The 18,597-nt window shown below is 30.9% G+C and overlaps 1 protein-coding gene across 4 annotated transcripts in view; it reads right to left on the bottom strand.

Annotated features, from left to right (window-relative positions):
• Positions 1-18,597, bottom strand: part of Imp (IGF-II mRNA-binding protein) — a 50,086-nt gene that overhangs the window by 14,414 nt on the left and 17,075 nt on the right. For all 4 annotated transcript variants that reach the window (XM_016048154.4, XM_016048153.3, XM_016048152.4 and 1 more), the window contains exons 2-4: positions 18,213-18,270; positions 3,262-3,368; positions 3,120-3,183 (exon numbers count right to left, since the gene is read on the bottom strand). In XM_016048154.4, the coding sequence (XP_015903640.1) occupies positions 3,120-3,183; positions 3,262-3,368; positions 18,213-18,259 (218 nt within the window). In that variant the 5' untranslated portion in view covers positions 18,260-18,270. The remainder of the gene's footprint in view (positions 1-3,119; positions 3,184-3,261; positions 3,369-18,212; positions 18,271-18,597) is intronic.

The following is an 18,597-nucleotide window of genomic DNA, read 5'->3' as shown; positions in this document are numbered from 1 at the left end:
ACTATTGTTGTAATCAGGAAATTTTAAAAACTTTTTTTTTTCTGGTCAATTTTAAAACTTTTAATTGGTAATGAGTTGTTAATTTTCTAAAATTTTAATAACCGTCGCTGAACAGCCTATTCAGTTTTATGAGTTTACGACTACTAATGTTCAACTCCGTAGCCTTGTAATTTTGAACCCAATCCAGAAGACAAGGGAACTCCTGGATCGACTATTGGGAGAAATTTGCCGTCGTGGAGGACTTTTTGATGGAGCTAACGCGTATTTGCGCAACATGGAGAGGAAAACCACGAGAACCTCCCACGGTTAGCCTGACAGCAAGGAGACTAACCCATGATTCGTCTACCACTGAGGATATTTCAAGTCAGCACTGTGGTTGGTGCAAGCCTGGATGCGGAATTCGTATTGACGGAGGTGCGAACCCGGTTCGCCTCGTTGGAAGGCGAACACTATCCCCTGAGCGGTTTTGAGACCAGCAGTCTGGGTTGTTCATTTGTAGAAAAAAAAAAGATAAAATTTGTTTCAATAATTTCAACTATGATTTTTGTTGACAACAAACAGAGAAAGACATGCTATTTCCCAAGCCCAAATCAGATCAATTTATGTTAGCAAATAGTATCAAAAATTATTTTTAAAAACTTTTTCTACATCCTTTTATGTTAAATATAACAGCATGCCAACGTTAGAAGCAAGATGCTTTCAATCACTCAATTTATTATAGGATTAAAAGTGAATTGATCCAGACAGCTTTAGGGACCACAAAATTTATCCAACACATAAAACCACTTGAAATATTAAACACAAACACAATTTTAGGTTTTATAAGATCAAAAAAAGCAAGTCCAGCAAACAAAACTAGACTCAAAAATTAAAATGCAAAAAATTGACAAAAGTTATTTTTATTTGTGAAAATGTAGATTCGCCAGTCTCTTTCATTACGGATCCATAGATGCTTTGATTTTTTTGTAATTTTCAAGTAGTATTTGGTCTCAACATATTTTAGCAAAATAATTTTTAATTAAGAGTAATGAAGAAAATCCTAAATGGCAGCACTAATCCAACTTTAATTGATGTAAAAAATATAAGGATATATAATGAAAAATAATGGAGAGGTAAATCTGATTTACTTCAAAAGCCTTCTCTAATAGAGAATATGATTTAGTTAAAGAAAAGTTTCCAATGAGTTGATCAAATATGAGAATGAAGGAAAAATTACTGCAAAATAATTTAAATAACTTGTAACAGATAAAAGTAATCTTATTAACAGTTAAGTAATCTTCGTATTCTTCTGAACAAAAGGAAATTAAACACCTTTGCCAAAAGCAAGTTGTATGACAAGTTCTAAAAGACTGCCAATTGCATTGACACAATGCCAAATTTGTTTCTACCCCCTCTAAAAGAAATTATATAAACAAGAAAAAATTTACATTTTATTTTACAATTAAAAAAAACTAGAAACATCTACACAAAGGGATCAATTTCAAGATTGAAAGATAAAATAATTATTCTTAATGAACGTAAATTTGTCCTTATTTAGTGTTTAAGGATCACAACTCATTAATTCACTGAGCATTTTACAAAATTTGCTTTTTAATCTGATAATTTCTGAATAAAATAAACTGAGAAAATGTTTAACAAAGTATATGGTGCCAGTTGGATATTAACATGTTAAGCAAAGGTGTAGAGCAATTTTTTTTATTTTTTATATAATACATATAAATTTCAGAAACATGCATTATGGAGACTGAGAATCTTAACTTTAAGAGAGGGACTCAATTATGGAGGCTGAGAATTTTAAATGTCTATGTTTAACATTGTAGCGTGGCACATTTGAAGGAAATTCTGCCCAACGAGTTAAGAGTCCACAAACAAGAAACTTGCTATTAAGTGGAATTTCTTTATAGAGTGAAATAATTTGAGGTACTGTAGTTTAACTAAAATAGTTAAGGGGAACAAACTATCTCCCTGCCGTAATAACATAATACATATCAGTAAAAAGCAGTAATGTTCCCTTGGAGACAAGCGCACAGACATAGATAGTAGCATACTAATGGTAAAGCAAAAAACTGATATCATGCTTTTCTTAGATAAGGCCCTACAGTTAAGTCTTAATGAGAAATTACGTGGAAGCCCCAACTACATAAATAAAATGTATTCGCCTTTGTGAATTTCACTAAAGAAAATTACTATTTATTTAAGTTGGACAGTTAAATTTGCAAGTCTGGAGCATTTTCCAGACTAGTATTTGATATGTAAATATAGAAGGAAAAAAAAATCAATAAAGTAAGCTGAATTACGGTTTTTGTTCAAATGTAAACAAAGAAATGTAACTGTTAGAAATTTTCACACACAAGAGACATTTCTTACACAATGTTAAAATACAGGAACTATTCAAACCAATTTTAATATAATGTAATTAGCATAGCTACGTTCTTATAAATTTTTTTAAATTTTTATTTTTTTCACTGAAATTTAATAAAAATAACCAATATATTAAATGATAGATAATTAATGTAATATTAATTATTGTTAAAAGTTTCAAAAACAAATACTTAAAACAGTATGGCTCTAGTAACTCAAGTGACTTCCTAATGGAATCACAGGATACTTTTTTCAAGTATAACAGAAATTGCTGATATGATTAGTTATCAGCTCCGGATATTTAAAATTTTAATCAAATATCACATTAACTACAACATATAAAAATAATAGATTCTAATTAAATTCACTTAAAATTATGTAGCTAAAACACTAATAAGCACATGTTTAGAAGCAAATATTTATATTTTTAAATGATTCATAATTTTTTTTAAACAGACTATCGCAGACAAGGCACAATGTGCCAGGAAAGGATTCAAGTAAAAATTGATAAAAAAAATAAAAAAATCAGGGGGTTCCTTAGAAAGCGTGATAAGTTCTTAATATTTAAAAGTTACCCCCCCCCCCACATACAAAAGTAAGAAAATGATAAAGTCAACCTCAGAAATTCTTGTTTACTTATTTAATTATGCTTCAGTTTACTTATTTGATTACACCTGCTACTTTACTACATAACAAGAAATACATCAAATAGATTTCAGAAATGTATATGTATATATTTAAAAAAAAACTAAACTTACTGTTGAGCTTCTTCTTGGTTTTCATAAGTAACTATTGCATTGTAAGTATTTTGTTTGGATCCACCTGATAGCAAAATTAAAAAACTTAATAAAGCATCACCCAGTCACTTAGATATTCAATAAGAGTGTTCAAGTTGTTTACCTTTTTCACATTCTTGAAAATCACACAAATTAGATAAAAAACCGACAAATTCATCCCATTGATATTGTTCTGGTATATTACTTATATGAATTGCATTACTTCTGTTTCTGCAAAAAACAAAGAAACAATTATATATAAACATACCTACAAAAAGGTCCCATAGAAAGGGATACCCTACATAGCTAAAAACAAGGAAAGGAAAAAATCCAGTAGATTTTATGAAATCTCAATTTCATGATAATTGTTTCAAAATATATACTAAATATTTTCCAGTTATGATTTCACATTGAATGATCTTAAGATATTATGCATTAAATTCATCAAAGACAATTAACTGAATAATAAATGAGGCTTACTATAGTATGCATTAGTGACACTTATTTAAATATTCAAGCATGCAATAATCTGTACAAAAATTCTACTTTAATAGGAATTTACTTTAAGGAAACTCAATTTTAGGGAATTTTCTAAAATGTACAAAAGTCGGGATTTTTATTAAACCAAACCAGAAAAAACCGGCATAATCCAGCAGTATACTGTAAAATCCAGTCCAGTTGGCAGACATGCACCTGCCATTCGCAAATCAAGCAACTTTAAAATAACGAGAGAATTTTTTAAAACAGGCTCGTTTAAAATTGTAATGCGGTTAAAAAAATTGTAATGAGAAAAAATATTGTCAGATTGGAAAATATTTGGCAATGAATAATTGAATCAAAATCCTTTTAAATAAATTGTACAAAGATATATGAAAATATTTTAAGCAACTGATTTCTATTATACAAGATTTGATTTCTTCTTCTAAAAATTTTTAATATGCATATGATTCCCAACTTTTATTTTAAAAATATTTCAAAATATAAGGTCACTCTAACAACAAAACAGGGGTAAAATTTAAACTGGCCCTAGGCTTTATGTCAAATAAAATAATTTAGAATTGGGTTAAAATAAGAATTATGTTAATAGTAATGGATAACTGTGCCTTAAGTGTGCATCACTAAGTGAAAATGAGTCCACAATTATTCTTCCAATAGTTTTGTGTCTAGAGTCAGTGCAGGGCAAAATTAGAATATTTTGTTACTGGCTAGTTATAGCATTTTTAACAGTGGCCTCTTTTTCCAAAAATTAAATATTTAAATTAAAATTTTTAATCGCCTCTTCATATATTTAGTTGTCTCAGTTTACTAATTGAACTTAAAAATAGCATTTTGCACTAGATGAAAAGTTAAGGGTTCTCATTCTCTTCACTACTTCATACCAGTGCAAAGCTGGTTTTTCAGCAGTTAATTGTTCTGCATAACAAATGCCACGATAAAAAGTAAAAACATTCGTGTAGCTAAATAAAGCTTTATTTTTATAATTGTGCTATATAGAGACCAGATTTAAAAAATAGTGTAATAAGCAACAAGCTCATCTACCACATTAAGATTAAACGAATGCAGCGGAACACCTACTTTCATACGAACGTATAGTATAATTAAGAATAAAAATTTATAACTTATTAAATTATAAAAAGGCTTCCCAGCGAGACAGCGAAATTCGGACTTCATCCGACACTTATCTCGGACTCTGGTGGACTTAGATTCAAATTGTTTAGGCTCGGACCTCCAAAAGCGAGTCCGAACTCATCTTTAGCGATGAATGGTATTTCCACTTCATATTTTCGCTTAAATATTAATATATTCCGCTTACGCGAATAGCTCACCTACCACATAACACTTACTACATCGTCAATTACGCTAAAAATTATCGAAATTTAACACTAATAAATTAAGCGGTTTTGAAAGACTAAAAGGAAGCACAACAATGTAAATGAATGTTTGTTAGCAATTAACGTTTTGTTGATAATTAAATTTTAACTGCAAGCAATACATTTTAATTTTATAACTGAAAAAAGAGAGCATATCTCTTTTCAGACTATGAAACTTTTCAAAAATATTTGTTTTGATATCTAGATTAAGGACATCTCGTAAAACTTCAAATATTTTTTAAAATGTTTATCATTTTCGATTTCGCTTTTTAAAAAGAATTTAAGAATGACCTGTTTTAACAAAAAAATAACTTTAAAAAAAAAAGTGATAGGTCTGTCAGTAGTCTTAGATTTTTTCTGGTCATTTAAACAAAATTAGAATTGAATAAATTGGAACAAAATTATATAAATGAAACGAATTATGATAATTCATTATCAATTGTTATATATTTTAGAACTAAATTAATTTGATAAATACATTAAAGCATTCAGTATGTTTTGAAAACAAATATGCCTTCAATTAGTAGAGAAACGTTTTTGTTCATTATGAACGCATAGTTTCTCATTGAAATCAATCAAATACACAAAAATTCAATTGCAAAGGTATAGATTTTTATTAGTCAAATCGCCATTACAAACACTCGAATGTTGATTATATCTCGTAAGTCAATTTTGCATTTTTAGCAAATAGTGATTTAAACTATATTATAGTTTAAATCACTTAGTTAGAATCAAATTAGTTCATATATTGAAAATCAGCTTTAATGAAATGTATAGGTAGCTTGAAAAAGTAGTCTAATATTTCGAAGCTAAAAATAAAATATCTACAGGTTGCGTAGCAAAATCTTTCAACAAAAAATAAACACTTCTTAAGCATTAAAAATATTTTAAAGGACTACATACATTAACAAACTGCAAAATAATTTTTAGACTTTACATGAAAATGACAAAATAACTAGTTTTTGACAAAGAACTTTTTTCTTGATTATAGTAGCCACCCTAAAAAGATCGAGATTTTCAGTTAAATTTCAGAGGGTGAAAAATGAAGCCTGAAATTGAGAATATCTTGCTAACTGCAGCAGAGTTGCACATGAGAGTGCAAGAATCCCACCAAACCCAGCTCAGTAGACGCACATGCGAACCCGCAAGTGTTTCATCAAACATGTACAATGATTGGCACTTTCATACGCTACGGACCGACGGTGCATAATGTTTGAACGAATTGTAAAGACATTTCATAGAATGTGAAAACCACGCCTTTGCATAATACGTGGCGAAAAAAGACACTGTAAAGAAAGAAATCTCATTTTTGAAAAGTGAAAATTAAGCACTTTTTAAAAACTCCCCCCCCCCCAAAAAAAAGCACCTTTAGGGCTTTTTAAAGGAAAAAAATGTATCGAAAATAAACAAATTTAAAGCACTTTTTAAAAACGCTACGCATCATGATCTATAGGAGGAAATGTTTGAAATTAATTTTAATATTTTAAGAAAGTGAATTTGGATTATTTAAACTTATTGTCATCCAGCAGTTTTAGAATAGTTAACACTAGCAATTCGAAATATGGATAAATCATTGCTTGTTAATTAAAATTTGCATAAAATATCACCCTTACAAAAACATAAGCAAAGTTAAAATGAAAACGTAGTAAAAAGAATGTTTTAAGAAACAGGGCAAAAGTAGAGTTTTTCTCTTCAAAAATAACCTTTGCCAGTGGAATATATTTCAGAAAAATGTAGCAAAATGTTATTTATTTTCTCTAACTTTATCCGTTATTAAAAATGTTAGAAACAGATTTAAAAAAAAAATTAAAACGAAACAATATTTAATGTTTTCACATACATGAGAAATGTTAACGGGTGGATTAGAGTGATTTTTGCTCGAATTATAGCAAAATAAATGAAATGATCGAGTTTAAGATAAATAAACTAAACTAATACAATATTACTTATATTAAGTGCCATGAATTCTATGTTTCACTAATCTTTTAATTTTCCGACTAATTCCAAAAATCCGAAAAATAGAGCGAAACTACCGAACTTTTTGCGGGAAAATTTAAAAACAAGTTATTGCCATTTATTGGGAAAATGGTAAATTACATATCACAAATTAGACGAACGGACCCCGGGCTTTACGGAATTGAAGCACCTATTTTTCTCTTACAAGAGCTCCGGTCTAGCATTCCAAAATTGGCACATTAACGTTGCCTGAACCGAGTTTGGGCGTCTCAGGACAAGGAGTTAAAAAGGGTTTTAGTTTAAAATTACAAATTAAAGACGTCTTAAACTATTTTTTTTTAATACGTTGAATGTCATGGGCGTCACCGGCAAAAGTATAATAACAAGCAAATAATGGTACAGTAAAAGCTCGGTGTAACGAGTACGGTATAGTGCGTGAAGTCCGCTATAACGACAAAATTTCCAAGTCCCCGCCAAATACTAATACATAAACAAAACAAAAATTTTGTTTATTGGAAGTTAAAAATTGTAGCCTTATCCGTTATCGTTACAATTTTGAAGGAAATCTATTTATCTGCTGATTAAAAGCAAGCAAAATTACAGGAAAAAGAGAAAAATGCTACATTTATTTAGATCTGGTATCATTTGTCAACTGATTCATGGGAGGGGGTATGCAGCTTCTGTTGTCCAAAGACCGGAGCACCGTGAGGTAGAAGACTGTCTTGGCTCCTGGTGGTGTTCTTTTTAGTCTGGCACCTACCCTTCGGCCTGTCCGGCTTGGGAGACCCTACCAGTAGCAAGCTGCCTCCGGCATAGCCCTCCGGGTCATTGGTGCGCTCAAGCCTCACCGCCCCGTCAAGGCAGGAACACCATCGGGAGGTTATCTTCATAGCAATCTTAGTACTTGCTTGGATCTTTCCAATGTTAGTTTCCATGAAAGCCTCCCTACCATGCTTGACAAGAAAGACTGTGCCTGACTTCCTCAGACAATTGTCCCTGGAAATCATCAATAAAATCCCTCCAAACGACATCAAAATATTCTCTGATGGCAGTAAAATAGATAGACAGACTGGCAGTGGGGTATTTATTGAAACACCTCGAGAGAACTACACTCTTCATCAACGAAACCCCGATTTCTGCTCCGTCTTTCGAAGCGAACTAATTGCAATCGACAGGGGACTAGAGAAAATCTTGAGTGAAGGGCACCTTGGAAATACTTGGATACTATCTGACAGCCGTAGTTCAATTCAACACCTCAAAAATTGGGCCCTCATTGGAGATAAAACCAGTTTTTCGATCTTACAAAAAGTAAAGCTCATTTCCCAACAGCATGAGGTCCACTTTCAATGGATCCCGTCCCACGTCGATATCCACGGCAACGAGTTGGCTGACACTCTTGCAAAGAAGGGACTAGACCATCCAGTCCCCTCCACCTCAGAGCTTACATACCTTGAACTGTTTGCAAGGCAAAAGTCCCAGAACAAACAAAAGTGGCTGCTTCCACCTATTCACTACTGGTATAAAGCAAAAAGACCAGAACTCTCTTTATCTCTCCCTGGTGACAGGCGAACCAACACCTGCTTATCCCGACTGGCCAGTGGACACCTGAAATGTCTCACATTTTCTGCAAATCAAAAAGTCTTTCCTCTTTGCCCTAAATGCCAACAAAACCAGGCATCACCTGAGCACATCTTGAACTGTTTAGGGCTGGACTGGAATGACATTCATTCCTCTCCCATTCTGGTTTCGGATTTTCTGAATGTCAACGGATTCATTGATCTGGTCTGACCCCGTCAGACCAGATGGGAATTAGCAACAACAACAGATCTGGTATCAATGCAGAAAAGTGAAAAACGAACATAATTTAACTTTATTTCCTTCTTTTATGTTGCAAATGCGAACACGAGGACGACCACCGGCTAAAATATCTTAATCCTTAAAAATAAAATCAGCCATTTTTTTTAATGAGTTTTTTTTCGACAACATATCTACTAAGTCCCTTCCTTCATTTCTCTTCTTGACAGATTATTGAAATCAACCATGAGTGTCAAAAGTCGTTGCACACTATTACAATAAAGTCTTCTTATTGCTATTCTAAGGCCTAAAACTTCAGTCTTTCTCAACTATCATCTTTTATCAAATTGTTTACCAAAATGTTGAATGCAACGAAATTTTTTCATGACAATCAAGTAGACAAATCAGCAAATACATGAAGCAATGATATAGCAGCATAAATTTTGCGAGAGAAAAAGACAATGAATTTTACTTCATTTATGCAATCGTCCTAGTAAACAGTCGTGGGCAGAATCTCCCGCTGGGCCATATTTAAAAAAAAAAAGAAGTAAAAATGTCAAACATTTTTACTAAAACTAGCCATTCAAAATACACCAAGTTACATTTCACAGAGCAAGAAATAAAGTAAAAGAGTATAAAATTACAAAATACAGGTGCAGCTACACTGCGCTAAACTCAAAGTTTAGAGTTACAAATACAACGTGATACAAAGTACCGGATAGCATCAACGTTTCCAAAAAATAATTATTTTTCTTATTTATTAGGGAGAGCATAAGACAAATGTAATTTTTTTTCCAGAAGCAAAAAAGTTTAGAGAACAAACAATAGAAAAGTTGTACTAGCGTTAAGTGCGCAAAAAAGCGTAACTTTTATCGGGTTTCCACGTGCTCAATTATAATAAATAGTACGAGGGCCCACTATTGTCCCAATGGAGTAGTAATACGAGTAGACGAAAGTTAGGATCCTTTAATGTTAATTTTCACTTTTTTGCGTACTTCGTTTGAACTTGAAAAGTTGTGCCCTAATCGAAAAATATTCTCACAAAATTATAAAATTTAATAATTATTTGCTATTGTTTTACTAAGTTAGTACAAATTCTTAAATCATTTTTTATTCTTTTTATAAAATTTTTTTTGGAAACTCAAACTATCTTTGCTCTAATTTTGCACTGCCATTTAAAATTACATACTTAAAAATTATGGTATACTTTACAATTCAAAATAAAATTAAAATTGAACTAACTTAGATTTATCGAATTTCATAATAGTTTTCAAAATTTTTTCGATTTGCTTACAAAGGTTTAGTGTTATAGCGAACTAAGCAAAAAGCAATTAAACATAAAGGGGTCTTTTGACTTAAGTGGCCCATATTCTTCAAATTGCAGCTACTCCACACGATTGGTCAAGAATCAAAATACGTCGGGAGAAAAAGGTATGCGTATTCAGAGAAAATACGCTTTGTGTCCTATCTCGTAATTTAGAATAACGTCGGTAATTAGCAAAGAGTTAAGCTCTCGAACCAGATTGAGATTAAATACTGAAAATCCGATCATTAAATTAAAAATAATTCAGCGTATTCACTTTGCAGTGATTATAGAAAACCTTAGCATATTTAAGAATAAACTGCAATCTTTAACAGGTTTAAGCTGACAATTATGATCACGAAGAGTCAAAATAACTCAGTCAAATTCATTATTTTCTCCAGCTAATTAATAAATTTTTTTTTCTTTCCCCCAAGTAGCAAAAGTTGCACATAAGTAGGTAGCAGCACGATTTTCGTAACTTTGCAAATTAGTACAAAATTGTCAAAAGCATGCTTATGGATTCTTAGATACACGTACACAGCGTAAACAGATCAGATGGGTGTCGACTAAATTATTTCTGAAAGCGCTGTTAGTTGTTTTATTAAAAAAAAAAAAAAAAAAACTTTATGCAAGATGTTCCGTAGTGACCATCTAATACGTCAGAGCATTTGTCAAAAAAGTACACCCGACAAGGAGTTTCAATTTTTTATTTAAGTGGGGAAAATACAAGTCACCACTACTGAGGAAGGGGAGACTGAGAACAAAGACTTTGCTACCGGAAAAAAAAAGTTGAGCATTATCAGAAACACCTCAAAGTTACATCAAGCAATCTAACCGATTTGATTATTTTCATACTTAACTTCCGCACTTGTGACTATTATACATAAAGGATGTCATTACCAGGAAAAACCTCACCCAATCGTAAAGTGAAATTAGCTATTAAAATTAATAAAACACAATTAGAAACTAGCCTAAAGAAGTTTAATTATTCCATAAACTTACATTTTGATAAGCTTTGAAAAAAAAGTGTTCCCTACCCTCAACTGCTTACATGTTTAAAAAATAGAACCAAAGGAAACTCCGACAAAACATAACTTAAGTATTAAATAAAAAGCACATTTAACAATGCGATTTGATACTTGCAAATAAACTAATTAAATGCCACATAAAAGCAAACTTAAAAAAAAGGCGAAAAAGTTTTAGTTTTTAATACAAAACGATGCAAATAACCAAACACATCGATGGAAAAATCAATCGAAATATTTGCTAGCAAAATTATCTTACTAAAAGTTTTATGGTGCTTAAAAGAAATTATTTTAAATTAAAAAATAAACAACTTACGGTGACTGCCTTAAATCTGAAGTGTCCACTGTGGAAGATAACAATTCACACACGAATTAAAAAAAAGCACCGAACTATGGATAATGCAAATCAAATATGCAATTAGAATTTAAAAACAAACTTTTTAAATAGTTTGCACGGTGCCGCGGCACATCAATCCGGCACAGTTGGATCTACCGAGCGCAAGTCGGTCCGCCATCTGAGCCTCAGCGGCGGGGTTCGGTGACGTTTGGCATTTTGGAGGTGGCCCAGTCATTACCATGACAACGTGACGTCAGCAATCGACGCAACAGGGACGTAGAAGCGCGCGCGGTTCAGTTTTTACTTCTCTAACTGCCTGGAAAGTTGGTTTCGCCCTCCACACTTCTTACCCCAAACAAAGAGTAAAGTTGCGCTGAAGAAATGCCGAAGAAACTGAGTAAATGTCAGCAGAGGGTCCTGGAAGAAAAAACGCGGTGAGGAAAGGTCACGCCGAAATTAAGGGCGAATCTTAAAAATTATGTGGAAAACAAAGGGCAATTATAACTAACAGGTCAGTTTTAGAGTAAAATAATTAAAAGGGAAACGGAAATACTTGGAAATAATCTAACTAACGATAAATATTTAAAAGTTTGACATGCCAGTTTGGTTGTTATTTTGATTAAAATCAGGGGGCAAATTGGGAGGAAATAACTAAAATTACTATTTAGACAAATTTCAGGAATATCTATAGATGAAGCGTAATCAGGGTACGTAGCCAAATTATTCAACAAAAAATAAGCACTTTCCAAGCACTCCAAAATATTTTTAAGCACTTTAAAAAAATATCATAATCAGGCAGGATTGGAAGGTTTTTGACAATTGATGGTTTTATCTTGTTTTAACCGTCATGTCAAAAAAAAAAAAAAAAAACCTTTTGGCATTGTTTTTGACAATTGTCAAAAATCATGATATTTAGAAACATGTAAAACTAACGCCGTTTTCACGTGCTACGGACTGACAATACACCGAAATAGATTGGGGTTGAATTAATTGTGAAAACGTTAGAACAATGTGAACTGTCTTTTTGCATAATTTGTAACGAAAATAAACATTGTAAAGGAAAAATCTCATTTTAAAAAAAGGAAAATTAAGTACTTTCTAAAAGCACCAAATGAAAAAAAGCACCTTTAAGGTCTTTTACAAAACAAAAATCGAAAAGAAGCACCTTTAAGCACTTTTTAAAAATGCTACGCACCATGGTAATAAGACGAATTAATCTTTCACTTTTGATGTTTTTATCTTAGGCAGGAAGAATGCTCGAACGGTTCTATTTCAGAAAGAGTTTTACTTTTCCCAGTGTGAGGAAAAAATCTCCCTTATACGAATACAGAAAGTGGCTTTTTTTCTGTTGAATGAGAGCATTTACATTTTGGCTTTAAGAGTATGCTTAATATATTAAAAAGTTGGTTAGCAGCAGGGTTGCCAAGTTTTTGACGGCTTTATATTCAGTGTTACTGTCATGCTAAAAGCAAAAAAAAAATCATAGCTCCTTGGTGATTAAAAAATAATGTGCCCCCCCCCCCCAAAAAAAAAATTACTATCATTCGCCACTGCCTCTTGCCATATGACACCCCATCCTTCACACTCCTTAGTTTTTGGAAATGTACCGGAATTATGGGCATAAACCCCCCTCCGTTTCCAAAACTACACAAACTAGGACCTTTGCCCTCTCCAACCTTCCTTTTTAGCTTTCTCATTCATCTTTCGGTCTCTGCTGGTATGTGGTTGTCGAAAAGTTCGCATTTATCGCGTATATCCCTAGCAGCAAACACAGGACCAATATTCACGAATATTGGCTCCAAAATGTTTAAAAGGGTAGTTATCTTCCGACATGGGTCATATATAGAATTGTCAGATTCACCCGATATTTTATATTCATTATTCAACCACTATAGGCCCTATGTTGGTCGATATTGGCCCTATAAAGGATCAATATTAGAAAATCTAGACACTATTAGTCCATCGGTGCATATTCAGATCTGTATGTGAAACAGAACAGTGGTCTGCTTAGAAGAAATTTGGGTCCGTTAACGGACCCTTCACAAATTTGTTTATCTTTATTATTGTTTTGTTAATCGAATAAACGCTTCCCAGGGGAAAAAAAAAGAAAGACTGATGTAAACGAACAAGTTTTGACTTCGGCAGACGCTTCTTCCGTTATTCGTCCGAAATGAATATTCTGCCTTCAGCAGTACAGACTAAAAACCAAATATTTGTATGTTGCATCTAATTTAGTAGCGGCAATTACTGTTCATTTTTGAAAATTTAAAATTTATTTTAATAATAATTTTACAGTGTTGAGCATAATCTTGTATCAATTTGCAATTTAAAAACTCATTGAAAAAAGTTTTTGCAATGACAGGACCCTATTTGCACAAATTCACAAAAGCAGGACCCTGGTTGAAAGAAGGTGACTTAACGCTTATTTTATATTCACAAATTAGTTATTTTTCCACAATTTTCCAACAACGAATCTTTCACAAAATGTCTGGACAGACCCCTGTCTACACATAACTTTTATAAAATTAGTAAACTGTGCACAGAACTTGAAATGTCTTAATTTGTCGAAGACAGCCAACACTGCGTTTAGGTCATTTTGATATCTTCCAAATTTATTTTTACGTAGTAATTGATTATAAAGAAATAGACAAAATATAAATATAACTTATTACATACAAAGAAATAAAAATAATCATTTCTAAAATTTCCAGATTTGGCGATAATAGTCGACGGAATTATATGCAAGTACAATGGGGTATTTGTCGAAATTTTTATTGAATTGCGTTTTCATAATAGTACATTGGAGATTGACATGAGTATAACAATTTTAAATTATCAAAACGAAAATATTCATTTTGAAATTAAGTACATATGCTAAGTATTTCTATAGTTGTTTGAAATCACGTTCATTTTATTCATAGTTATACTTTTAAAACGTGAATTTACAAGAATTCACGTTATTCAATAAATTTAAAAATAAAAATTAACAGAGAAACTGTACTAATTCGAATTCGTATAAGAGAAACGTAAAAAAATTCCCTTACTATTATTGACGACAATGATGCTCAATTACATTCGGTAATGATTTAACTAAAATAAGAAATATTGGAGAAAATTTACTCATTCTTATAAGGTAACTGTGGTGAATCACCATACTATGATAGACTAATGGGGTAAAAATATACAAATTTTGGTATATTATACAAATTGCAATGAGCTGTGAACCAAAAAGAGAAATGGTACTATTCTGTTTAAGAAAAAGCAATCTATTCTAGACGTCTATGATATTGAATTCAAAATTTGAACAAAATAGGTTGAATAATTCTTGAGAAATTAAATTTTAAAAAAGTCAGATATTAAAATTAGATTTCTTAGGAACTGTTTGACCAAATATATTTCGTTCAAATTTTGTATTTTGCCATATAAATTTAAATTTTTTAAATTTATTTAATTTGCATAGCTTACAAATTAAAATTTTTTTTCCCTATAATCAAATTACATAAAAAATTATTATTTTTCTCATCGAATCATCTTTGCATAAACGAATTTTATAATTGCATAAATTTTTTTTTCTTCAAATTCCCTTGAGAGCGAAATACGAAAAAAGTAAAATTAACTTAGTCCAACTTTGGGTTGCTCTCCTGATTAAACCAACCGAGGAGTGGGGACAATCATATTGCACAGATTGCGGCTACTTCCTATACAGTGTTTTCATCGTAGAAAAAAAATGGGTGAGAATTTCTCACCCTTTCTCAAAAACAGGGTGAAATTTCTAAAAAAAAAAAAAAAAAAAAAAAAAAAAAAAAAAAAAAAAAAACAGACTTGAAAAAAAATCATTTCTTTAATTCTTTAATTATAATGCATTTTTAACATCTTCTAATTTTTAAAGCATTGAATATTTTTGCTGCATCATCATATGGAAAATGTTCTACATCTACTTTTTCATCAGCTATTCTCATTAGGTTGCTGAAATGCGTATTTGTTTCGTTTTGATCGTTTCTACCCACATTTGTTTTATTTTCATGTGTCCGCTTCGGAGTAGAAGATATTGCCCTTACAAAGAATTTGTCCATCTTACATTAATGCGCAAAAAATTTGAACGTCTTACATGAAGAAACCTTAACTACGGTAAGCTCGTTTTTGCAGAGAAATGATTTCTGAAAGAGGTTCCGTGTTTCGGAGGGATGGTGTTCTGTTGTTCTTAAAGGTTCTGAACAATACTGGTAAATAGGGAAGCTAGATAATGGGGCAGATGTTGAAAATAATGAGAGATCCATTAAGAAAAGTGAAACGGATTTTATTCTAAATGGCGCAACGCAATGAGAAATTTTTTTCAAAATGCGAGAAATTCGCTAATTTTGAAATTGGTTTATAAAATGCGCAAATTTCTCGCGGTAATTATTTTTTAATGCGAGAAAAGAAAAAAATATGCGAGATTCTAGCGCTGTAGTGAAAACACTGATATCATAGGAATCCAAATTCGCAGAGAAAAAAAAGTTATGTTAATTCAGAGAAAGTAAGTTTTTGCTTGATTTCGTAGCTTAAAATACAGACTGCAGATGCCTCATGAACTCACTGTAAATAAAAACATTAACTACAAATATTGAAATCAAAAAGAATATCACTGACCACTTAAGTTTTACTTTTAATTAAAAAATCTGCTTAAATCGCGGCATAAAATAATTAAGATCAGTATTTAGATTGATAACAATTAACTGAATAGTTATATTATTCCAAAGAATACACTTAAAAGATAAATAGTCCCATTTTTGTTTTTTTGAAAAAGCAGTTAACAGTTACAATTTTGGCTACATTTTTAATGATATTTATTAATTATAATGAAAATATTGTGTATGATTTAAACTATTATGAAGCGTGACCTCTAATAAAATGTCCCCAATAACCAATAATAAACTCCTCCCCAAGTTTGACACTGACAGGTTTTGAAACGTCGTGACAAAAATGAGTTTTTGACGTCAAAACCTACCAATGGTTAGCAGTTAATTTTACTAAATCACAAAGACAAAAAAAATACTGAATTTAATTTATAATTCATTTAATGAGATTGTTTCAAGTTTTCATTGATTTTTATAGTTATACAAAATTCCTGTTAAATACATTTCTGGGTTAAGAAGTTTCAAAAAGTAATCTTAGAAATTACTTGGTTTGTAATAGATTATAGTTGTGAAATTAGAATTCAAAAATGTAAATTCTAATTGGATTCTTCAAAATTAAAAGAAAAAAAAAATCCATCACAAAATAGCCTTAATTTTGAGATTTTCATTACCCACATATTGGCAATTTTTTTAAAAATTTAAGTTATCTAAATTGTAGAATTTACATAACATAAGAGATGCAAAAATGCATATCTTAGAATTCAAAAATTTTCAGTCTTTAAAATGAAATTATTTTACATGCAGATTAATCTGCAGTACATGCAGTTTCATAAATACAGCAAAAGACTTTTAGATCAGCTTAAAAAATTGCTGATATATTCCACAATAAGAGAAATTAAGATTGAATTAGCTCCTCTTCTGAACAGATGACAGATACCTAGTTTTTACAGACAATTTCAATGTGTTAAAAAAAATAGGTACATTTATAAACAGTATGTTTTAGGTCATTTCCTTGAACCATTAAAATTGCACATACATAAAAATTAAATCATTAGATCAAAAATGTTTTCAACAACGAGAAGCAATTCCAGTATAGTATAATTTGTACCAGAGTTTACGTTTCTTCTAAGCAGTAGTCTTCAAAAAACTACTTTAAGGGATTAAAAATAAATAAATAAATAAATAAATAAAAAATTAGTGACATTTTTCCAATCAAGGAAAAGATTGATGTTTTCCACTGTAACAATAGCCGATAAAATTTCATAGTAGTGAAAGCCAAAGGAGATGTTCAATATGCTAGATAGAGACTATATTAAAGTTTGGATTTTAGAAGCTTTGTGTTTAAAATCCAAACACCATGGTGCTTAAAATACATACTATCTCTAACATGTGCTAGACTACAGAAAATAAGGTGTGGATGCTTGATTTAAATTTATTTTTATGCTTGAAAATAAATAAAAAGTTAGAGAATCTGTTGGGGAAAATTTTTTTTTTTGATTAGGTAGAATTAGTAAAAATTAGGTATTTACCCAATTTGATTAACTTGTATCATCTAAAATAAATATTCTGAATTCTATATACACACAAATTAACATTAAGCAAGTAGTCTAGCCGCATTTATAAAATTACACCGTTATTGCATTCTTACAATTTCAAAATACAAAATTTTTTTCAGTTAATTCTAATTAGCTATTTTAATTTTAAAAAAGTAAGATCTGCATTTAATTTTTCAATTATGAGTAACAACTTGAGAATTAGTTAATTTTGATTACATTTTCTCTTTTGCAAATGTATTAAACACAAAATTTAGTTTTAAATTTGACAGTAAAAAATAAATTTTGAAAATCCCTAAACACGCTGAATGCCACGCTAATTTTACATGGCTTGCCCGTGAGGCCAAAATGATTTTCTCAGTATGCATTGCATAAATTTCGTCAAACCATTTTAGTAACAATATAAAAAAATTAAAAGCATTAAAAATTTATTCGAATTATATATTTCTAATAATCTTGGCTTCGCCAGCCGCAGTTGACCCCCGTGGCGCCACGAACAAACTCAGTGCCGGTCACAGGTGACCCCCATGGCATTCAACGTGCTAATAGGAAAATTATTATGCTTCTACATATTTTTTTAAACACTTTTAAATGAAAAAAAATAAATGTATAAAACATACCTCCGATTCTGATTTAATGAAGGCTCAACCAATAACTGGGAACCCATTATCTCAAAACCTAGAAAATAAAAAGTAAATATAAATATCAACATACTATTAGTAGAGCAAGAAATTAATTCTAAGAAAACGTTTTACAGCTCCCCAGAAATCTAAAAATTTCTATTAGATACTTTAGTCTTTTTTTTTTAACCGCAGTATATTTTTTAAGCCTTTTTAACCAAATACTATATTTAAACCAGCCATAAGGAAAATACTTATTGCAATTTAAAGGGGACCATGAAAATTAAATATTTTTGGTGTTGAAAATTTAAATTGACAATTAATAATTTTTATGAAAATTATAAATATTGCTTGGATGAAATAATTGTTAAAATATAAAACTTAT

Source organism: Parasteatoda tepidariorum, chromosome 2 (assembly GCF_982258835.1).
Source record: "Parasteatoda tepidariorum strain Cologne lab strain chromosome 2, Ptep-v5.0, whole genome shotgun sequence".
NCBI classification, from domain to species: Eukaryota; Metazoa; Arthropoda; class Arachnida; order Araneae; family Theridiidae; genus Parasteatoda; species Parasteatoda tepidariorum.
Note: the sequence above shows the minus strand (reverse complement) of the source record. Positions and strands in the feature narration are given on the sequence as shown.